The sequence below is a fragment of the Urocitellus parryii genome, chromosome 9, assembly GCF_045843805.1.
Source record: "Urocitellus parryii isolate mUroPar1 chromosome 9, mUroPar1.hap1, whole genome shotgun sequence".
NCBI classification, from domain to species: domain Eukaryota; kingdom Metazoa; phylum Chordata; class Mammalia; order Rodentia; family Sciuridae; genus Urocitellus; species Urocitellus parryii.
The window spans coordinates 10,869,929-10,888,096 of NC_135539.1; the positions used below are offsets into that span (position 1 = coordinate 10,869,929).

Sequence of the window (18,168 nt, forward strand, 5' to 3'; positions counted from 1 at the left end):
GGCCTCACACTCTCCGGTCTGTATTTCCCTATGTTCTCACTTCTAAAAAGATCAGCATGAGGATCTCCTCATCTTGTGAATCAGTGCCCCCCCCCCCAATAAAAATAACAAAGAGCTCTTTTTTTGCCATCCTCTCTTTTTGGACAAGAGTTATCTTATCTAAAACACGTCCGTTTAAAATGACCCTTTCAGCTGGTGAACCTGTACATTTTTCTGCAGGTCCAGTCGGCATGAAGAGCTTTCTCAAAGTCAAGTTCAATCGCATGACTAGAAAAAGCAAGAAGCAGAGATAGAAATAGACAAGTGGCCAAAGACAAACTGACAAACTGAACCCTGTTACAGGGCCCAGATAACCTGCAGCAGAGGGTGGCTGCCCACCGGCAGAGACACGAACTGGCCTTCAGGGATTCTGTTCCCCTCCTCAACAACATCAGATGCACTGTTTACTCCATGGACCATGCAGGAAAGGACTTCAGGTGAAGTAATGAAACTTGAGTCATGAGATTAAATACAAAGTTCTCCAAAAAAATTCGAACTGTTTTTAATACTCACTGGTTTCGTGGGCCAGGAGAGGGTGGCCCGGCTTTGGCAGCAACCAAGTGTCGGAGCATTTTCCTCCAGAAGGTCAGGAGAGGTGCTTCAAACTGTCCACGTGGGAACTGCACCCACAGGATTGAGGAGGCCCCTCTTGCTGTTCAGCATTAATAACAGCTTTTTTTTTTTTTTTTTTTAGTACAGTACTGGGAGCTGAACCCAGAGATTCTCTACTGAGTTACATCCTCAGCCTTTTGAATTTATTGAGATAGGATATCACTAAATTGCCCAGGCAGACCTTGAATTTGAGATCCTCCTGCCTCAGACTCCAGAGTCACTGGGATTACAGGCATGTGCCTTCAAACCCATAAAACTGTGGCATACGGATAAGCAAAAATGAAGAGGAACTAGAATCTTGCACACATGGTGAGTCTCACAGCGTGCTGAGAAAGGCCTGCCTCTCGGGTTATTGGTGTGGGGCTCAAACCCAGGGCATGCTAGACAAGCTGGGCTCTCCCACTAAACTACACCCCCAGCCCCTGTTTCTACCATCGTGAGTATAGACTCTCTGGTTCTGTTTCCATGAAGTTCTAGAAAAAGTTGATCTGTGGGGGAAAAAAATGCACATCTGTGGTTGGTTGCTCCTAGGGGTGGGAGGGATTGACTGGGAAGAGACAGAAGGAACAATGCTGGCCTCTCAGTAATACTTTGCATCTGGATGGATAGATGGGATTACATTTGTTGGTCATTTACCAAATGGTACACTTAAAATTGAGTCGAGTATTCCACTACCAATTTGACCCCCACAAACCCCCAAATATAAATAAATATTAAACTCTAGGAAGTATTGAGGGGGATGCTGACATTTGCAACTTAGAAATGCATCAAAAAACAAGACAAATTGATGGCTAGCGGGATGGCTGAATACAACAAGAAAATTGAACAAGCTGGTGACCACACAGTCCAGGTACACAGTGCTCACTGAGCAAGCCTCTGTACGTCTGAACATCTCCATAATGATCCGTGGGGTGGGGACTGAGCCAGTGCAAAGCTATAAGGATGGGCGAAGCCAGCGTTCAGCCTCCAACTCCCAAGAACACACAGAGGCGCCCACTCCAGGCCAGTCCCAAAGCACAGCCCCATCAACAATGTGCCACGGGCCTGAGTCAAGAAGCAGAAGCACCTCCCCATGGTTACACCCACTGTGTCATGGAGAACACCCGTGTGTAGGTACAGAGGGGAAGGACTGACCTAGTCCACTGGGCCATCTGATGCAGCTGGGAAAGTGGGTAAGGCACATGTGAGGGGTGCACCCAGCACTTATTCTAAGCCACATTCCAGGGACTATGCCACGTCCACTCCAACTGACAGAATAGGGTTTACTGTCCTGACTTTCAGAAGCAGGAAGCTGAAGGTCAGAGAGGGTAAGTGACATGTCCAAGAACACAGGCCGAACTTGGAAGCAAACAGCTCCGCGGGCTCTGAGCACGTGCCCTCTCTAGAAAGCACTCCCCCAACTGCCAAGCTCCTCTCTAGATGAGTGGCAGGGGTTAGCCTGAGCAGGGAGCATGGTGCCTGCTCTCAGTGGGCTTCAGGGTATGACTCACTTTCCTTACCTTAGGGCAAGGGCTTTCCGTCCCCTCCCACGTGAGACCTACCGAGCACAAGGGCACCAAACGGGCACGCTCCTCTCCATACAAATGCCACCCACAGTCTTTGGACAGTTGCCCTTCGTTTTCTTTTTAAAGAGAAGCATGGGGCATTACCTGTTCCTACCTATAAGTTTGAAGGACACAGTTGCTCCATAAGCCTCTCCCAGATTCCTCAACTCACCGACTTCCCCACTGACCTGTGGGCAGCAGCGGTGGAAGGGGTGGACAAAGGGGTGGACACCTGCTTGTTCCGGCCAGGTCTGGTTTATAACTCTGTAGCTACAAACCCCAGGGGAAGGGAGTGAGCTGGGAAGGAAGGTTGAGGCTTTCCACCAGGGAAAGGTCTTATACCCCTGAAGCTGCATAACGCCATGGACTTCCATGTGTGTTGGGATGAGGCCACCCTCCTAGGCCATGGCCAGTGACCACCAGGGCTCAGGTCAGGCATGGGCGGTCTGACCCACAGAAGCAGGTACAGGGGTTAGAGGTAAAAAAAGAAAAAGAAGATCCTTAAACACCTGGGTCAGTGGCCAGATCTCTTCAAAGGTAAGGAGCACATCTATCTATGCACAGAGAGAGAATATGGCGTTCATTACTACAAGGAAAACGGAAAGAACCAGGGTTCTATGAAAATTTCTTTAATTTTATCTTTTGGAAATACATTTTTTAATTTTTATTTCCACAATACAAAAATGTTAAATATCTAACAATGATCTATTGAAAGCAGATCTACTGAGAGAGATCCAGGGTGTTTTGATGCTGTTGCGATCTGTTCACATAACAGGCTGCTACATGAGGTTGATTTGCCATGAATTTCACTCACACACGTCCGCACACACGCCACCGCACCCCAAACACATAGAAGCGGGAAAGACAGGTGAAGACACCGCAAGGTGCACGCGGCACTATGTAAGAACAGAAATGACCTTTTACTTGGACACCCCCCAACAGAAGCTCAGATCTTCAGAAAAACAGCAGTTGGGCAGTCCCCACGCTCCTTCATGGGTCCACGCTGTCAGGCATCTTTCTGCCAGAAAGAGAGGCCCAAGTGCTTCCTGGGTTCAGGCAGCTATGGGGAAGCTATGGGGAAGCAGGGACCCACAACCGCTCGCTGCAGCAGGACGCTGACCATGACCTGCAATGCCCTGCCACCTGGGTAGCAGAGGACTGAGGAGCACCTCTCCAAGCAGGAGTGCCGAACCCAGGCCATGACCAGAGGACCCGCACGTCAGCTCTCTCACAGCCACCTCCCTCAGGTGAGTCCTGGACACCCGGTGGAACTCGTGCCAGGAAAGGTGGCACGTGAGTACTAGATGATTAGCTGGTTAACGATGCACACATCCGCGACAGCCTACAACCGTGATGTTGTCAACAGTTAGTTTAGATTAAAAAAGGAAAAGGAGAAACATGGCCACAAAGATAAAAGCTGGTCTTTCAGGAGACGGGGCTTCGACCCTCCCACAGCACGTTTTATTAAGGTAAGTACAGCATGGCTTCGAGGAGCCGCCGCTCTTCCTCAGGACAGCACCAGCAGTGTGCCCCTCGGGTCTTGGTTACCACGTGTCAGGAACTTCAAAGAGCTTGGCAGGGCTGTCTTCAGTGGTCCCTGGTAGGAAAGAGAAAAGAGCATAAGTGGGGGCGAGCACCGAGGCGGCAGGGTGGGGCCACTGTACAGCGCACACGGCTTCAAAGTGCATAGATGGGTCCTGGCTGTGGAGCCCAGTGCCCAGCAAGTACAGGCAAAGCCACAGAAACATCAGCCACAGGAGGGCAGTGAACCCTCTGCTCTCCCAGCATGGCCGCCTGTTTACTGGTCTTACAGAAGATTTACAGTGGGCGGATGCGCAAAGCACCTCTCCCTTGTGCACACACGCTGCATTCTTTATCTTCACAAAAGCCCACCACGGTGCTACTGATTGATAAACGCTTGTTACAGAGGCAACAACAGACTCAGGGGCAGAGACATGATAGCTCTCGCACAGCTGAGAAGTGGCTGAGAGTAGGTGTGAGAGGAGGTCCCTGCCGCTGCCCCAGGAGCCTGAGCTTCTCAGTTTGGTGGTGCAGCTGGTACTTGGGGGAGAAACCTCAGGGGCAGGATAGGGGGGAGGGAAGCCTGTCAGTGGGGTCCAGAGATTCGAAAATAGCAGAAGCAACTGTAGCCTTTCCAAGGTCAACAGAGTTGGCTAAGGTCCTCCTGTGGGGTTGAAGAGATCTCTTCAGTTACCAAGTCTCACCCTGAGTCAGAGCCCTTCTTTCCCATCATGCCACTTTCTGCAACAGCAGTGGGGGCAGAGGAGGGCACAGAATAGGTGGGTTGGGCCAGGGCCATGCAGGCTCTGAAGCCCGGCCGGCTGTACAGGGGCTGCCACGTGTGGCTGAACCATTCAACAGGGCGGCAGACAACACCAGCAGAGCCTCTCTCCCAGCTGTTAATGCTCCCCTAAGGGAGAGTCGTCTTGATGGTGCCTTAAATGCAGAGAGACTATTGAACACAGAGTGTCCCAAGAAACAGGAGGGGGCTGCAGTCCACCATGGAGAGGCCTGAGAACGAGGAGGTCGAAACGCATGCAATGACAGGAAGAGAATCCCTCCACGAGAACCCCCTCCCCATCACTACTGCAGTAGGACCCAGAGAGAACGGATGAGGAGAGCGGGAAGGACAACCAGCAGTGCCCTGGCTTGGGTCTCTCAGCTGTGTGAAAGTGCGTGTCCTGGGACCCCTGATGCAGCCAACAGGACTACTCCTGAGAAGCGGAGATGAGCAGAGAGATGATCCATGTGAAGGCTCACAAGCCAGTGAGCAAAGGAAAAAGATGATTTTTTAGAAAGTGCCCTCTCGTCAGAACAATTAAACACACCATAGGTACCAGTGGACACATCAATAAGCACATCTTAAAAATTCACCTATCAAAGAAACATTGCAGTAGCTGAGTAGCCATTCAGAGGTAAGCACTGCAGAGCCAAAAGTGGGGAACCCAAGTAAACGAAAACCAGCTGAGAAGGAAAAAGAAGACAAACTGCTAAAAGCAACTGCAGTGTAATCCTCGCAATGTGCACCTGCCGTTAGTTGTGGCGTGTGTGAGTCTGGCTGCAAGCCATGGCTCCCGTGGGGGCACTCTGTGAGGACCGAGTCAGAAAGGACGGAAGGAGCAAAAGCTCTGGAGTGAGGCCAGGGCCCAACCACACTCCAGCTGGGCTGCTCTGAGCAAGTCTCACTGCCTCACCTGCATCAGGGACCCGCGTGCCTGTCACTCAAGGCTGCTACACAGCAAAGGAAGGGTTTTTTTTTTTGGTACTGGGGATTAAACCCAAGGACACTCGACCACCGAGCAACACCCCCAGCCTTATTTTGTATTTCATTTAGAGACAGGGTCTTGCTGAGTTGCTTAGCGCCTCATTTTTGCTAAGGCTGGCTTTGAGCTCGCAGTCCTCCTGCCTCAGCCTCCTAAGCTGCTGGGATTACAGGTGTGTGCCACCATGCCCAGCTAAAGGTAGGCTTTTTTAAAAAATATTTTTTAGTTGTCAATGGACCTTTATTTCATTTATTTATATGTGGTGCTGAGGATCAAACCCATTGCCTCACACATGTGAGGCAAGCGCGTTGTCGCTGAGCCATAATCACAGCCCAAAGGTAGGTTTTCAATGAACATTAGGTCCCTTCCCCTTGTGGAGAAAGTGGTCCAACATTTAACATGGCTGTGTCCCAGGAAACTGACAGCCAGCAGTCAAAAACAGGCTAGTTTTCTTTGCCTAAAGGAGACCCAGACCAGAGAACACTGTGTGTTCTTTCCAGAACCTTCCAGAAAAGGAGAGCCACAGACTAACAAGGGATCTATCTCAGAGCTAGCGCGTGAGGCGCGACAGTCAGTTTTTTAGAAAACACATTTTCATAGCCCTGTTTTATTTAGAGTGCAAAGAATCATTTAGAAATCGTTTTTCTTTTAGCAGATACTGAAGGGCATCTGCCTCCCACTATTAGTGGATCTTACTCCACACCATGCATTATATACAAGATTAACACAGGCCATGCATTTAAATATAAAGCCTGAAACTAGAAAACTACTGTGAGAAAACACTGGAAACATCTTTGCAACTGAGAGTCGTGCACAGATTTAATGAACTTTGGAGCCAGACAGTCCTGCACATGCGTGCTTCATGGTTTGACTTTGTAACCCCATGAGCCTCTCAGTTCCCTCCCTGTGAATGGGGAATAATGACTTCTGCATGTTATAATGACTTACTGTGTGTCCATACGGACTACCCAGGACAATAAAGATCTGGCACCAGAAAGGATAATCTAAGAAAAACCCTGATACACTGTACTATATGAAACTTAAATTCTACTTTTTAAAAGACACTGTTAAAGAATGAAAAGCCTGGAAGAAAACATCTGGAAAACATTCAAGAAAACCGGTATCCAGAATCTATAAAGAACACTTAAAAGTTAGAAGAAAACAGACAACCCAATGGAAAAGACAGGTCAAAGGTCTGAACAGACATTTCACCAAAGACGCCAGACGTGGATGGCAAATCATGGAAGAAGATGCCGAAGTCAGTCGTTAGGGAAGTACCAACCAAAGCCGCACACGGGGCCATCACTCGCGCATCAGAATGCCTAAAAAGCAACCAAAAAAGGGCAGTGCTGAGGACTGGAGGCTGAACCCCGGTACCCGGCTGGTGGAAAGGTAAAATGGTGCAGCCAACTTGGAAAACTGTGTGTCAGCTTCTTACAAAGTTAAAATACAGTTACCATGTGATCCAGCAATTCCACTTTTGGGTATTTAGGGATTTAGCCAAAGGAAATGAAAGCTTAGTTCATACAAAAACCTGTGGGCAGATGAGTAGAGGCACTTAATTCTTGGTTGCCAAAAAACTGGCAAGGAACTGCATGTCTTTCCACCGGGGAAGGGTAGCAAACAGCAACGCATCCTTAAGATGGAGTGAGACTCGGGAATGGAGTAACAATGCACACTACAGCACGGGTCTCAGATGCGCCTGCTGAATCAAAGAAGCTGAAGGAAGAGAAGAAAGGCTGCCTCCTGTGTGACTCCTCGGGAGGCAGCACCACGTGGCAGCCCGCCAACCAGTGTGCCAGGTCTTGGGGTCTAGGTAAGGGCTGGATACAGGGGACTGGGGAATTCCTGGAATGACAGACCTGCTCTAGATCTCAAGCACTGCAGCAGTCACATGATATACACATCCTGCAAACTCATCCAACTGCATCCCTGTGAGGGATGACTTGACAGCGGTGCAGGAGATGACTCCTGGGCCCCTCGCATGGTAGGCAAGTGTTTCCCACTGAGCCACAATCCCCAGTCCTTAAAAGCCATGACTCTTATTAGATACAAAGTATCTTAATAAAGCAGACTCTGTTAGGAATGATGTATAAGAGGAGCCAGCAGGGATTTGGGGGAGGCTACTTGGGAGGCACTAGAGCCTGCGAAGGTAGAGACCAGCCTGAGCAATGTAGCAAGATCCCATCTCAAAAAACAACAAAAAAATCAAGTGTCTTAATATGAAATGTTATATTAAAATTATTTGACCAAGATTTTCTAACAGGGAAAAAACGGGGTACATACTGTAGAACGGGACACTCAGCAAAACCACAGGTGAGGGGCTGGGGATGTGGCTCAAGCGGTGGCGCGCTCGCCTGGCATGCGTGCGACCCGGGTTCGATCCTCAGCACCACATACCAACAAAGATGTTGTGTCCGCCGAGAACTAAAAAATAAATATTAAAAAAAAATTCTCTCTCTCTCTCTCTCCTCTCTCACTCTCTCTCTTTAAAAAAAAAACAAAACAAAAAAAAAAAACCACAGGTGAGTCCAACCACTTGTTATGGAAGATCCTCTGGGGAGCCACGCATGTTTTCAACAAGGAGATGCTCAAGAGGGAGAAACGGGTGGGCTTTCCATGCTGAGAAGGCGAGCGGTGAAGGGAAGCTTTCCTAAGTTGCCAGGGGGATCAGAGGACCCAGACCTGCACACAGCAGGCTGTCTCTCGAGCCCGGCACCCACCTCCTATGCCATGTGTAAGCTGAAAACTTTTTCTGTGGTACTAGGAATGGAACCCAGGGCTTCACACATGCTAGGCAAGTGCTTTACCACTGAGTCACTCCCCCCGCCCAGCCCTTTTAGTGTTTCATTTTTGAGATACGGTCTTGCTAAGTTGCCCAGGCTGTCCTTGAACTTGTGATCCTCCTGCCTTAGCTTCCCAGTACCTGGGATTACAGGTGTGCACCACGCCCCTGGATGAAACTATATTTTAACATAGCTATATTAAAAGGTTCCTTGGAGGTAGCTGGATGTCTGTAGCCTGGCCTCTCAGGTGACTTGTCAGCTGCAACTGTAGATGTCATTTTTTACTTTAATGAGACCTGTAATAGCATGAGAAGATTGCTGCTCTAAGTAGATTCCCAGTTTTTATACTGTAACCCTAAGGGTTTAAGCTTGAAAAGTTAATAGGATCAGTCAAGACTCCAACAGAACTCATGGTTCTCGGCAAACATGTAAAGGTCTGATGTGCTGTGTTTCAAAGTGCAGGGGGCATGGGGTGCAGGAAAGACCTGGCTCAGTGTCTCTTTGCAAGACAGGGAATGACCATGGATGTCAGTGGGTGTTCCTATGGGCCACCTCTGTAGACACTCTAACTAGGTGCTGCTGGAACCTCCAGCTAGTGGACTGCCCTACATGTTTTGCCCACCATGGTAGCTTTGACTTCCTGGAGAGGAAAGGGAGAACTGAGGCTGAGGTTTCTCTGGGCCCTGGCAACACCAAACACAGTAGAACAAGCATATTATGGAAACCCATCATTTAACTTGACCTGGGAAAGCGATCACATTTCCCAGACAGTTCATTCCAGCATAAATGGCATGCAGTCCTCACCCTTTATGTACCAACAGAGAACGTATCTAACACTGCTCAGAGAGGCAGCGACTGGCACTACCAATCACCACTCATCACGATAGACACAAGGGGGAGACCTGCACTGACATTTGCTTTTTGAGAACACAATTGAAACAACCACATTTGAGAGAAAAGTATTTGCTGAGCATATAATAAATATATAATAGATATATAATAGAAGTCCCCAAAAGGGATTGGTCATCTGGGCTTTTACGGGGCAACTTTATCATGTGGAAGTCCAGGCTGGCTGGTCTGTGATGCAGAAGAGCTGCAAGGAGTACTCACCTATTTAGAGACTTGGTCTCCTCTACATCTGGATAAATCTGACCCCCCACAGAGCCACACAGGGTGTGAGCTCTGGAGCCAGACAGCCCTGCAAGTTTGAGCTTGGTGGTTTGACTCTGCAAGTTGCAATACTCTGAGCCTCACTTTCCTCTCTGTACCTGGGCAATAATGACCTCTAGGCCTTGTTGTGTGTTTATAAGGACTACCCAAGATAATAAAGGATGTTTCTACCACATTATCTAGCACATAATATAAATCCAATAAATGGTCATTTCTCTACTTAGGTCATTTTGTTATCTGCAAAGGGGTCTAGTCACTAACTCTGTGCAGCTTACACATCAGAATTTCTAAGAATATGACACTTTTGTGTGACATTTCCTGAGCTGAATTGCCTCAGGATTGCTACAGCACACCACATTCCATGGTCCTTGCCTTTGCTTACTCCTTGGAAAATCAGAAATCCCCACAGGCGGGCCCTGTCCACTTTCCCTCTCGTGTCCTCCACACCTAACACCCTGGTGAGCCACCTGAGGCCCTCAGCTTGCTCCCTGAGTATTGAAGCTCATAGCCAAGGCTCAGGCCACTTTCATTAGACACTCTGCAGCTCCTGAGCATGGCCTCCCATCCCCGGCACATTCCAAATACCTCTACAGGTGTAACACGGACCTCACTGGAGACTGGGGTTGTAGCTTAGTGGTCAGTAACTGCCTAGCGAGTGTGAGGCACTGTGTTCAACCCTCAGCACCACATAAAAATAAAAAAGACCTCACCGGGGACAAGGGTGTGCCCACTCACAAGCCTTCCAGTCAAGGACCTGAGCGAGCAAGCCTGGTTGAGTCACAGGTCTGTCCTCTGCGTCCTGCAGAGATGCTTAAAACAAATCAGGGAGGGGCCACTCAACGTCCACTTGCACCGTCCAAAGGCCACTCTGGGTGGATGGTGCTCCAGAAGAAAACCCAGTCATCCCAAGCTCTCTTGCTCAATCTCCCTTGCTCTTTCCCTTTCAGCAGTACTGACGAAGTTGTACAAAATCTATAATTTTTTTTTTTAAGCTCAAATCTTTTGTGAGTGACAGCTTTACTGTCAATGGGAAGGGGGAAAAACCCTATTTTATTACAGTATTATAAGTTCAAAACCCTAAATAACTTATAGAAAGTTTTTACTTAAAATGATAAAAACTACAAAAGAGACTAATCTATTAATTCATTCTATTATTGAGTATTTTAATATTTTAAAAATTATGGTGGTATAGAAAAACAAAAGGCTTGGGGCTGGGGTGTGGCTCAGCGGTAGAGCCTTGCCTAGCACGTTTGGGGTTCTGGGTTTGATCCTTAGCACCACATAAAATAATTAATAAACAAAATAAAGGTATTTGTCCATCTACAACTAAAAAAAAATTAAAAAATAAATAAAAGAAAAAACAAAAGCGAAACTGAACAATGCATGAGGAATGGAGCTATCAAGGACAGGAACAAGGGCAAGACTTGCTCAGGGTGGTCTCTAAAGGCCAGGCTACCATTTAATGCATGACTTTTTTGATATAACATGGCAATGGTAACGAGGTACCAAATCTGAAGACCACAGAGGCTATAGATTAAAAGCTTCTCCAAACTCATTTGAGGGAAAGGAGGTGAGGCCCATGTTCAAGGGAACTGCTAAAATATATAGCCGAGGCCTCAACCAAGAGTTTTTCTGTTAAAACTAAGCTTCAGCCTAATGTATAAAAAACATGCAATACTTCTGCTGCTTCTGTGACTTCATTAATATCAATGAGGTTCAGAAAGCTCACTGCAGTCAGATCAGGCCATGTGCAAAAAAGGAATTAATTAAAACAAAGGGAATTCTTAGCGTGGGTATGTGTCAAGTTCCAGCGCCTGACTCTGCCTTCCTTTCATTTGACTGTTAGAGCTGCTAACCGGGGCAACTGTCATCATGAGACAAAGGAGAATGATAATTGTGTCTAGGACACATCTCTCTTACCCTGAGTACACAACATGGTCCCCGCAGGACAGGTCAAGGGCTCCATGACCTTGGACAAGTCACACACCCTTTGGGTCTCTGTTTTCTTAATTGTAACATGGACAATGAGTACCTCACAGATTTCAAAGGAAGAGTATCAGGCAGGCCATGAGGAAGCAGTGTCTACGGCTCCTGTCACTGCTGCCTGACCATGTCCCTCAGCAGCAGGGAATGGCTGACAAGAAGCTGCTCCAGGCCCTTCCTTTAGCCTGTGTAGGGTCTGTGAGCCCCAGAGTGTTAGGGTGTGGCCCTGGCGGGTCTGGGGTGGAGAGGATCTGGGCTGAGGCTCTGGCAGGCTGGTTTTTCTGGGCTCTGCTTCTTGCAGCTGCAGTTTCTGAGAGCTTCTTACCACTTGGAGCCAGGCAGACATCTGTATCACTAACCCCGGGATGATGATTCCTCACCTCAGGGTGGTGAAAATCAAGTGAGGAGAGAAGGCGCCTGCTACAGTGTCTGGCACGGAGTGGGCTCTCGACACGTGCCGATTTCCTATTTCCTGGCTTCTTATATAATTCTGCTTATGAGAGAAATCCAGGTTGCCTGCGGCGCTGCTGGGGAGAGTGTAAACTCTGCTGCTGAAGAACACACGTGGGAGTAGGCTCTATGCAAATTCAAGTCACATTTTAAACACTGAGGCTACGCTAAACACATCAGCAAAATCTCTAAACCACAGGAAGTGAGGTTATCAAAAAGGACTTTACTGAGACCTCACCAGAACTTCTTAGGGGTCCTCATATTAGAATACATTGCCCCTAAAAATTCCCGATCCAGTGGAAGACGACGTGGCTTTGCCATCAAGTGAAGTTTTACTATCCTTTCCCCCCAAACACTGGTTTCTAGAGCAGTTAAGGAGCACACAACCCTGGGGTTTCAGCAAGATCCCACACACACCTGCTGGAGAAAGCTCCTTCTTCATTCTTTTTAATTTCTTGGCCTTTTTTCTTCCCTCTGAGAGGGACTCTGCACAGGAATCTGTCTGCTCAAGCTCAGAGTCCGAAATCTCCCCCGATACTCTGTCTTCTCCTGGACTAGGACTCAGATTTCTCTTTCCGACTCTGCTGGTAGCTGAAAAGCTGAAATGCAAAAAGTGGGACAACACGAAAGGTGTTAAGAGGAGCGGGAAGACCAGCCGTGAAAATGCCTCAGCACTGAATCCTCCAACAACAAACCAGCAATCGGCAACTGCTGCCTGCGTGGGAAAATCCCAGGAACTCAGGTAAAGGTCAGTCAGAAGAAGCTCTGCGATGCTGCGCTGTACACACGTACACACAGATCTAAGCTGTTCTTAATGGCAAAGCGACTGTAGCAGAAGAGTAGAACAGGAGAGGAGAGCTGCCTAACAGAACAGTTTTGATTTCCTGAAACCAGAAGGCAGCAGGTTTACCTTCAGGACAAGTGGGAAGGCACAGAGCAGGACTGAAGAATTTTCCTGTCCACCTGCTCTCACCCCGCTGGAAACCGGAACAGTCACAAAACACCTCACCTTCATGCAATTCTATTCTCTCCCAAAAGGTTGGCTTGTTAAACTTATAATTAAACCTGGCATCATTTTTTAAGCTTTATAGGATTTGACATAGTAAGTTAAATCAGATTATATATTCTGATTTTCTTTAAGAAAATATGTTTCCTGAAATATAACTTGATAAAATAGTCCAAACGGGCAGGGAGTCCTGTCTCTTCTAAATGGGTCCTGTAAATAGATTTTTTTTTTTTATTAAGAAAATCGATCTGTTTTGTTTGTTTAAGTGCAAATTACTCCATTTGACCAGAGAGAGGGGCACAGGATGAGAGAAAGGGAGAAGATGAACACACTCCTATCAGCTTCCCTAGGAAGTGAGTCCTTAAAAGCATTCCCCACGACAACGCCACCATCCAGTTGTTCCAGTTGTTCCAGGTTACTCCCATACTGGCATCTTCTCTGAACTTGACAGTTCACTTCTGTGAAGAAGAGGAGAAAATTACTTCCCTGGTTCTTCTTCTAAGCTACAGGAAGCAGAAGAGAGGCTGAGGCGTACTGCCCTCTCTAGGCTGGCCAGGCTTCATGTGTCCCTGCTTTGTAGCCATTTTCTTGAGGGGCTATGAAGAAAATGGCAATATCTGTGGGGAATGGAGGGACTGTTAAAAATTCATGCTAAAGTTTACTGCTGAAAACCTGATAATGCCTTCAAAAAGGTGTTCTACAGATCAAAGTTTAGCTGATTTTAGAAAATGTAGAAAGCTCAGAAGGGTAAGTAAGAAAACAACATGGACTCACTCTTCTTCTTCAAAGGGGAAGAGGCATAAAAATTCCTCTGGATTGTAAATTCTGGAACCTAGTGGCTGCTGGGACATATATTTATTTATTTTTGGTACTGGGGATTCAACCCAGGAGCACATAACCACTGAACCACATCCCTAGCCCTTTATTTTTTATTGTGAGACAGGATCTTTTTAAGTTGCTTGGGGCCTCAGTAAGTTACTGATGCTAGTCTTGAACTTGTAGTCCTGCCTCAGCCTGCCAAGTTGCTGGGATTACAGATGTGCGCCATCGTGCCTGGCCTGCTGAGACATATATATTTAATGAAAACTCAGAAACATTGGCATTAAAAATATTTAATGAGGGCTGGAGATGTGGCTCAAGCGGTAGCGCGCTCGCCTGGCATGCGTGCGACCCGGGTTCGATCCTCAGCACCACATACCAACAAAGATGTTGTGTCCGCCGAGAACTAAAAAATAAATATTAAAATTTCTCTCTCTCTGTCTCTCCTCTCTCACTCTCTCTTTAAAAAAAAAAAATTTAATGAAATACAAAGTCTAGAAATAGCCCCAAATGCATGCAGAAATCTATGCATGATAAAGGTGGTATCTTGAATTACTGGGGCAATGATGAACTTCTTTACCATGATGGGAGGATAAGTGGGAAAGATACAATTAGGCCAATGCTTCACACCATGCAGAAGAGTAAGTGCACAATGGGTCAGCTATCTAGACATGAAAGCTGACATGAAAAACTTAACTATACAAGTTCTAGAATAAACTTGAGTTAATTCCTCCAGTCAAGTTTAGAAGAGGTTTTTTTTTTTTCCTTGCTTTTTTTTCCTTTCATTTTTTTTTTTTTTAAATCAAGCCCAGGGCCTCATACATGCTAGGCAAGTGCTCTACCACTGAGCTAATCTCTCAGCCCTAGAAAAAAAAGTTTTTAATACTGTGACTCATAATTCATAAATTTGACTTCATAAATGTAAAAATCTTTTTCATGGCAGTAAGGAGCAAAGTAAAAAAGACAAATGACAAAGCAGGAGAAAATAATGGCAACATATATCACAGACAAAGGGTTGATGTCTCTAACATATATGTAACTCGAAACTGAAGACTGAATACTCCATAGAAAAATGAGAAAGCTATGAACAAACAACTCACTCCACTCTTATATGTACATACATGCACACAAGCACAGACACTTCTTAAATATGTGAAAAGATGTTCACTTCCATTCATGATGCATAATAAAGTGACTGAAATATGGTTTCTCACCCACTAGATTAGCAAAAATATCCAGTCTTGCTGATATACTGTGAGAGAGACTGGGGAAATGTGGCAATACTTAATAAAACCACATCTGCATATGTTTAGTAGTCCTGCTTCTAGGAATTAAAAAGATCCACCTCCAATAATGCAGAAACACAAAATGCAAGTACATATGTACATGTTATTTTTTACAGCATAACTTGTAACTGCAAAATATTGCAAAGTGACTAAATGTCTAAGCATAGGAGACTGGGTGTATATATTATGGTATGTACAATCAATTACATGCAAACAGTTACAAAAAAGAATGAAGACCTTAAGGAAGTGAGAATGAGGATGGAGTGATTTCCAATAAAAAAAGTGCAAAAGAGCATCATATGGTACTGAACAAATCAGTAAATGTGCTGATGTAGCTGGAATGTGGGAGGGCAAGGAGAACCCTGTGGGATGGATGGAACTGGAGACACAGGTTTGGGCTTGCGATTTCTGTAAGTATGTGTTTATATGTTCATATTTGTACATGTACACATACATGACTGTTCACACATGTATCTATAGGTATATATCCATACACATAGCTTACAGCTCTGTCCCCCAAGAGGAGTGAGAACCCAGTAGCAAGCGGTGTACCAAGTGTTCAATCTTAGTTTCTACTACCATCCCACTAAAATGGGACCAGGGTCCTTAAAGAAGTGGTTCATTTCAGGGTTGGGATGCTGTAAAATGAATTTGAAATATCTCATAATACCAAAAAGACACATCAAGAAATGATGGGGCATGTCCCCGGAGTCCATGGAACTAGACTGAAAGGGCCCCCACTGGCCAAATCTAGGACAGTGTGAGCACCAAAACAATTAAAGGGCAATAAAAAATTCTGAACTACTGGGAAAAGAATGGGAACCTGTGTATCTACATCAATATATATGGAAGGAAGGGAGGGAGGAAAGGCTAGAGGGAGGACGAAGGGAGAGAGGAAGGAGAGAGAGGAAGGGGAAGAAAGAATGGTGAGGGGAAGGGAGGAAAAGGAGGTGGAGAGAGTGCTGGTGTGTGTACCCCCACGTGACTAATAATACACCATCAGACTATTAAAACAAGGCAAAAGATGTCCTGCCATTTACAAAAATGTCTTGTTCGATAAAACTCTGTCTCCAGCTGCCCAGGCTCTCAGCCCTGGAGGTGGATGCAGCCTTCTTCATTCCTCAAAGCCTGAGCCCTTGCTCTCCAGTGGTCCACCCTCTCACTCAACCAATATTCCACCAACACGGTGAACACCTCCAGACACCCTGAACTCCTTCCTATTCCTTCCATGCCTACCTGTCACAGATCCAGATTTCCTCACCCACTGTCCCTGGGGGCCCACACTATCTCCCCAACCCCCCCGACACTTGCAATAGGGTCCCAAGTAGCCAGTCTCCCTTTCCCTTCTAATTCACTTTTTCAAATATTGCTGAAGTTCTTCCAAAGCAGAGATTGGATTAAGATATTCCCAATTCTAAAGCTTCTACAGCTCTCTGCTACAAACCTAAATTCACACTAGCTTGGCACAGCAGCCAGGATCCTCATCAGTTGGGTCCCAATCTGCTTTCCTCGCCTTCCCTTCTACCGGGCACCAATACAGGCTAACCCAAGTGAATTCCACTGTGGGTTACCAGGCCCAATGCACCCACACTTCTGGTTACATTGTTACTGTTTCTGCTAGGACCCTACTCTCTGCCAGCCTGCTCAAACACCACATCCTCCAAGAACATTACCAGTCCCTGTCTAATATTTCTTTCCTTTCATGCTTCCCATAATGCTTTGCTTATCTGTCCTAAGGGACTTCAAGTCACTCATCCTTTTTGTCTATAATAGAACCTGGGAACAGCACAGATGTCCATCAAAAGGAGAATGGATAAACAAACTGGAGCATATTCATACAGAGAAATACAATTCAGCAATTAAAAAATAAGGAATTACTGATACATCCAACCATATGGATGAATTGCCAAAATATTCTGCTAAGTGAATGAAGCCTTCACAGAAAAGAGTGGGTATTGCACAATTCCATTTATTTGAAATTCCAGAAAAACTAAACTCATCTATGGAGAAAAAAATTTCAGAAGAATGGTGGGGGTGGGAGGGTAGGCAGGTTTGGACTGGTGGAACATGACAGAACTTTCTGGAATGATGTGAACGCTCTGTATCACTATAAGAGTGTGCTTTTGATCAAATTCACCCCTCGACATTAGATGGAGGGCTGGAAGTGAGTGTGGCCCGTGGCAGAGCACTGGTCTAGAAGGCATGAGGCCTTGAGTTCAATTCCCAGGACCACCAACCTCTCCCCCTCCCTGAACCAAGCCAAACCAAAACAAATTAGGTAGGTATCTTATAGATGTGCAGACTGGTGGCTTGAATTTCAGCAGAAATTGCAAATGATGTAGGCACTTACTACAGCACACTCTAACCACCACAGGTCACTGTGGTATTTGGGCTGGTAAGGCCCAAGCACCTGTAATGTTCCTCTCCACAAACTGAATGTCTACTGGGCACTGTGCTAATGTGCCTTTGGGACATTACTGTTTTTATATAATTTTTAAGTTCACATAGCATTTATTGTAACACTTTTTCAGTTAATTTACAACATATTTCTTAGTTCCTCATCTTAGTTCCTAATCAAATAATCCTTTGCTTCTTGGGAAAGGCTACTGGCTATCAGGTATCCTGCCTAAGAAAGCCTCAGATGTGTGTATCATTAGTGCATTTCACGTGTTTGTATATGTTTATAACACTCCATACCAACAAAATTTGCTCAACTACCATTCTCTAATAAAAGCTATGACTGCATCTCATAAAATTTAAGCACTTTTTAATAAAGTTTTTATTATACATTGGAAACCAGGCATATACATAATACTACCTTTACAAATGTGATTCTTTACACATATTTAAGGTACTGCTATGTTGTATAGACTGATTTTAAATACCAAGTTAAAATCGGAGAAAAGCAAAAGAACCTCCCATAAGTATGAGTTCGTTCTACATACAAATTATAATGCAGACAGAGTTAGTTTATAGTGAACATGAAGTGTATTTTTAAATCCACTGTAAAAATTAGTAAATGATTAAAAAATAAAATGCTACAGAAAACTTGGTATATCAAAATTAAATATTTAATCTTTGCTTTGTATTTTTGCTAAGTTCAGTGACTGACAACCACCAACCCAGTTTTGCAAGGGTGATCATCTCCACTAACCAGATTCTTTTAGTAGGGAAAAAAAAAGTTTAATT

General features: G+C 45.7%; 1 protein-coding gene across 2 annotated transcripts in view; it reads right to left on the reverse strand.

Moving 5' to 3' along the window:
* Window positions 1-2,813: 2,813 nt before the first annotated feature.
* Parn (poly(A)-specific ribonuclease) overlaps window positions 2,814-18,168 on the reverse strand; it is a 148,029-nt gene continuing 132,674 nt past the window's right edge. For both annotated transcript variants that reach the window (XM_026409243.2, XM_026409242.2), the window contains exons 23-24: window positions 12,286-12,467; window positions 2,814-3,792 (exon numbers count right to left, since the gene is read on the reverse strand). In XM_026409243.2, coding sequence (XP_026265028.1) covers window positions 3,740-3,792; window positions 12,286-12,467 — 235 coding nt within the window. In that variant the 3' untranslated portion in view covers window positions 2,814-3,739. The remainder of the gene's footprint in view (window positions 3,793-12,285; window positions 12,468-18,168) is intronic.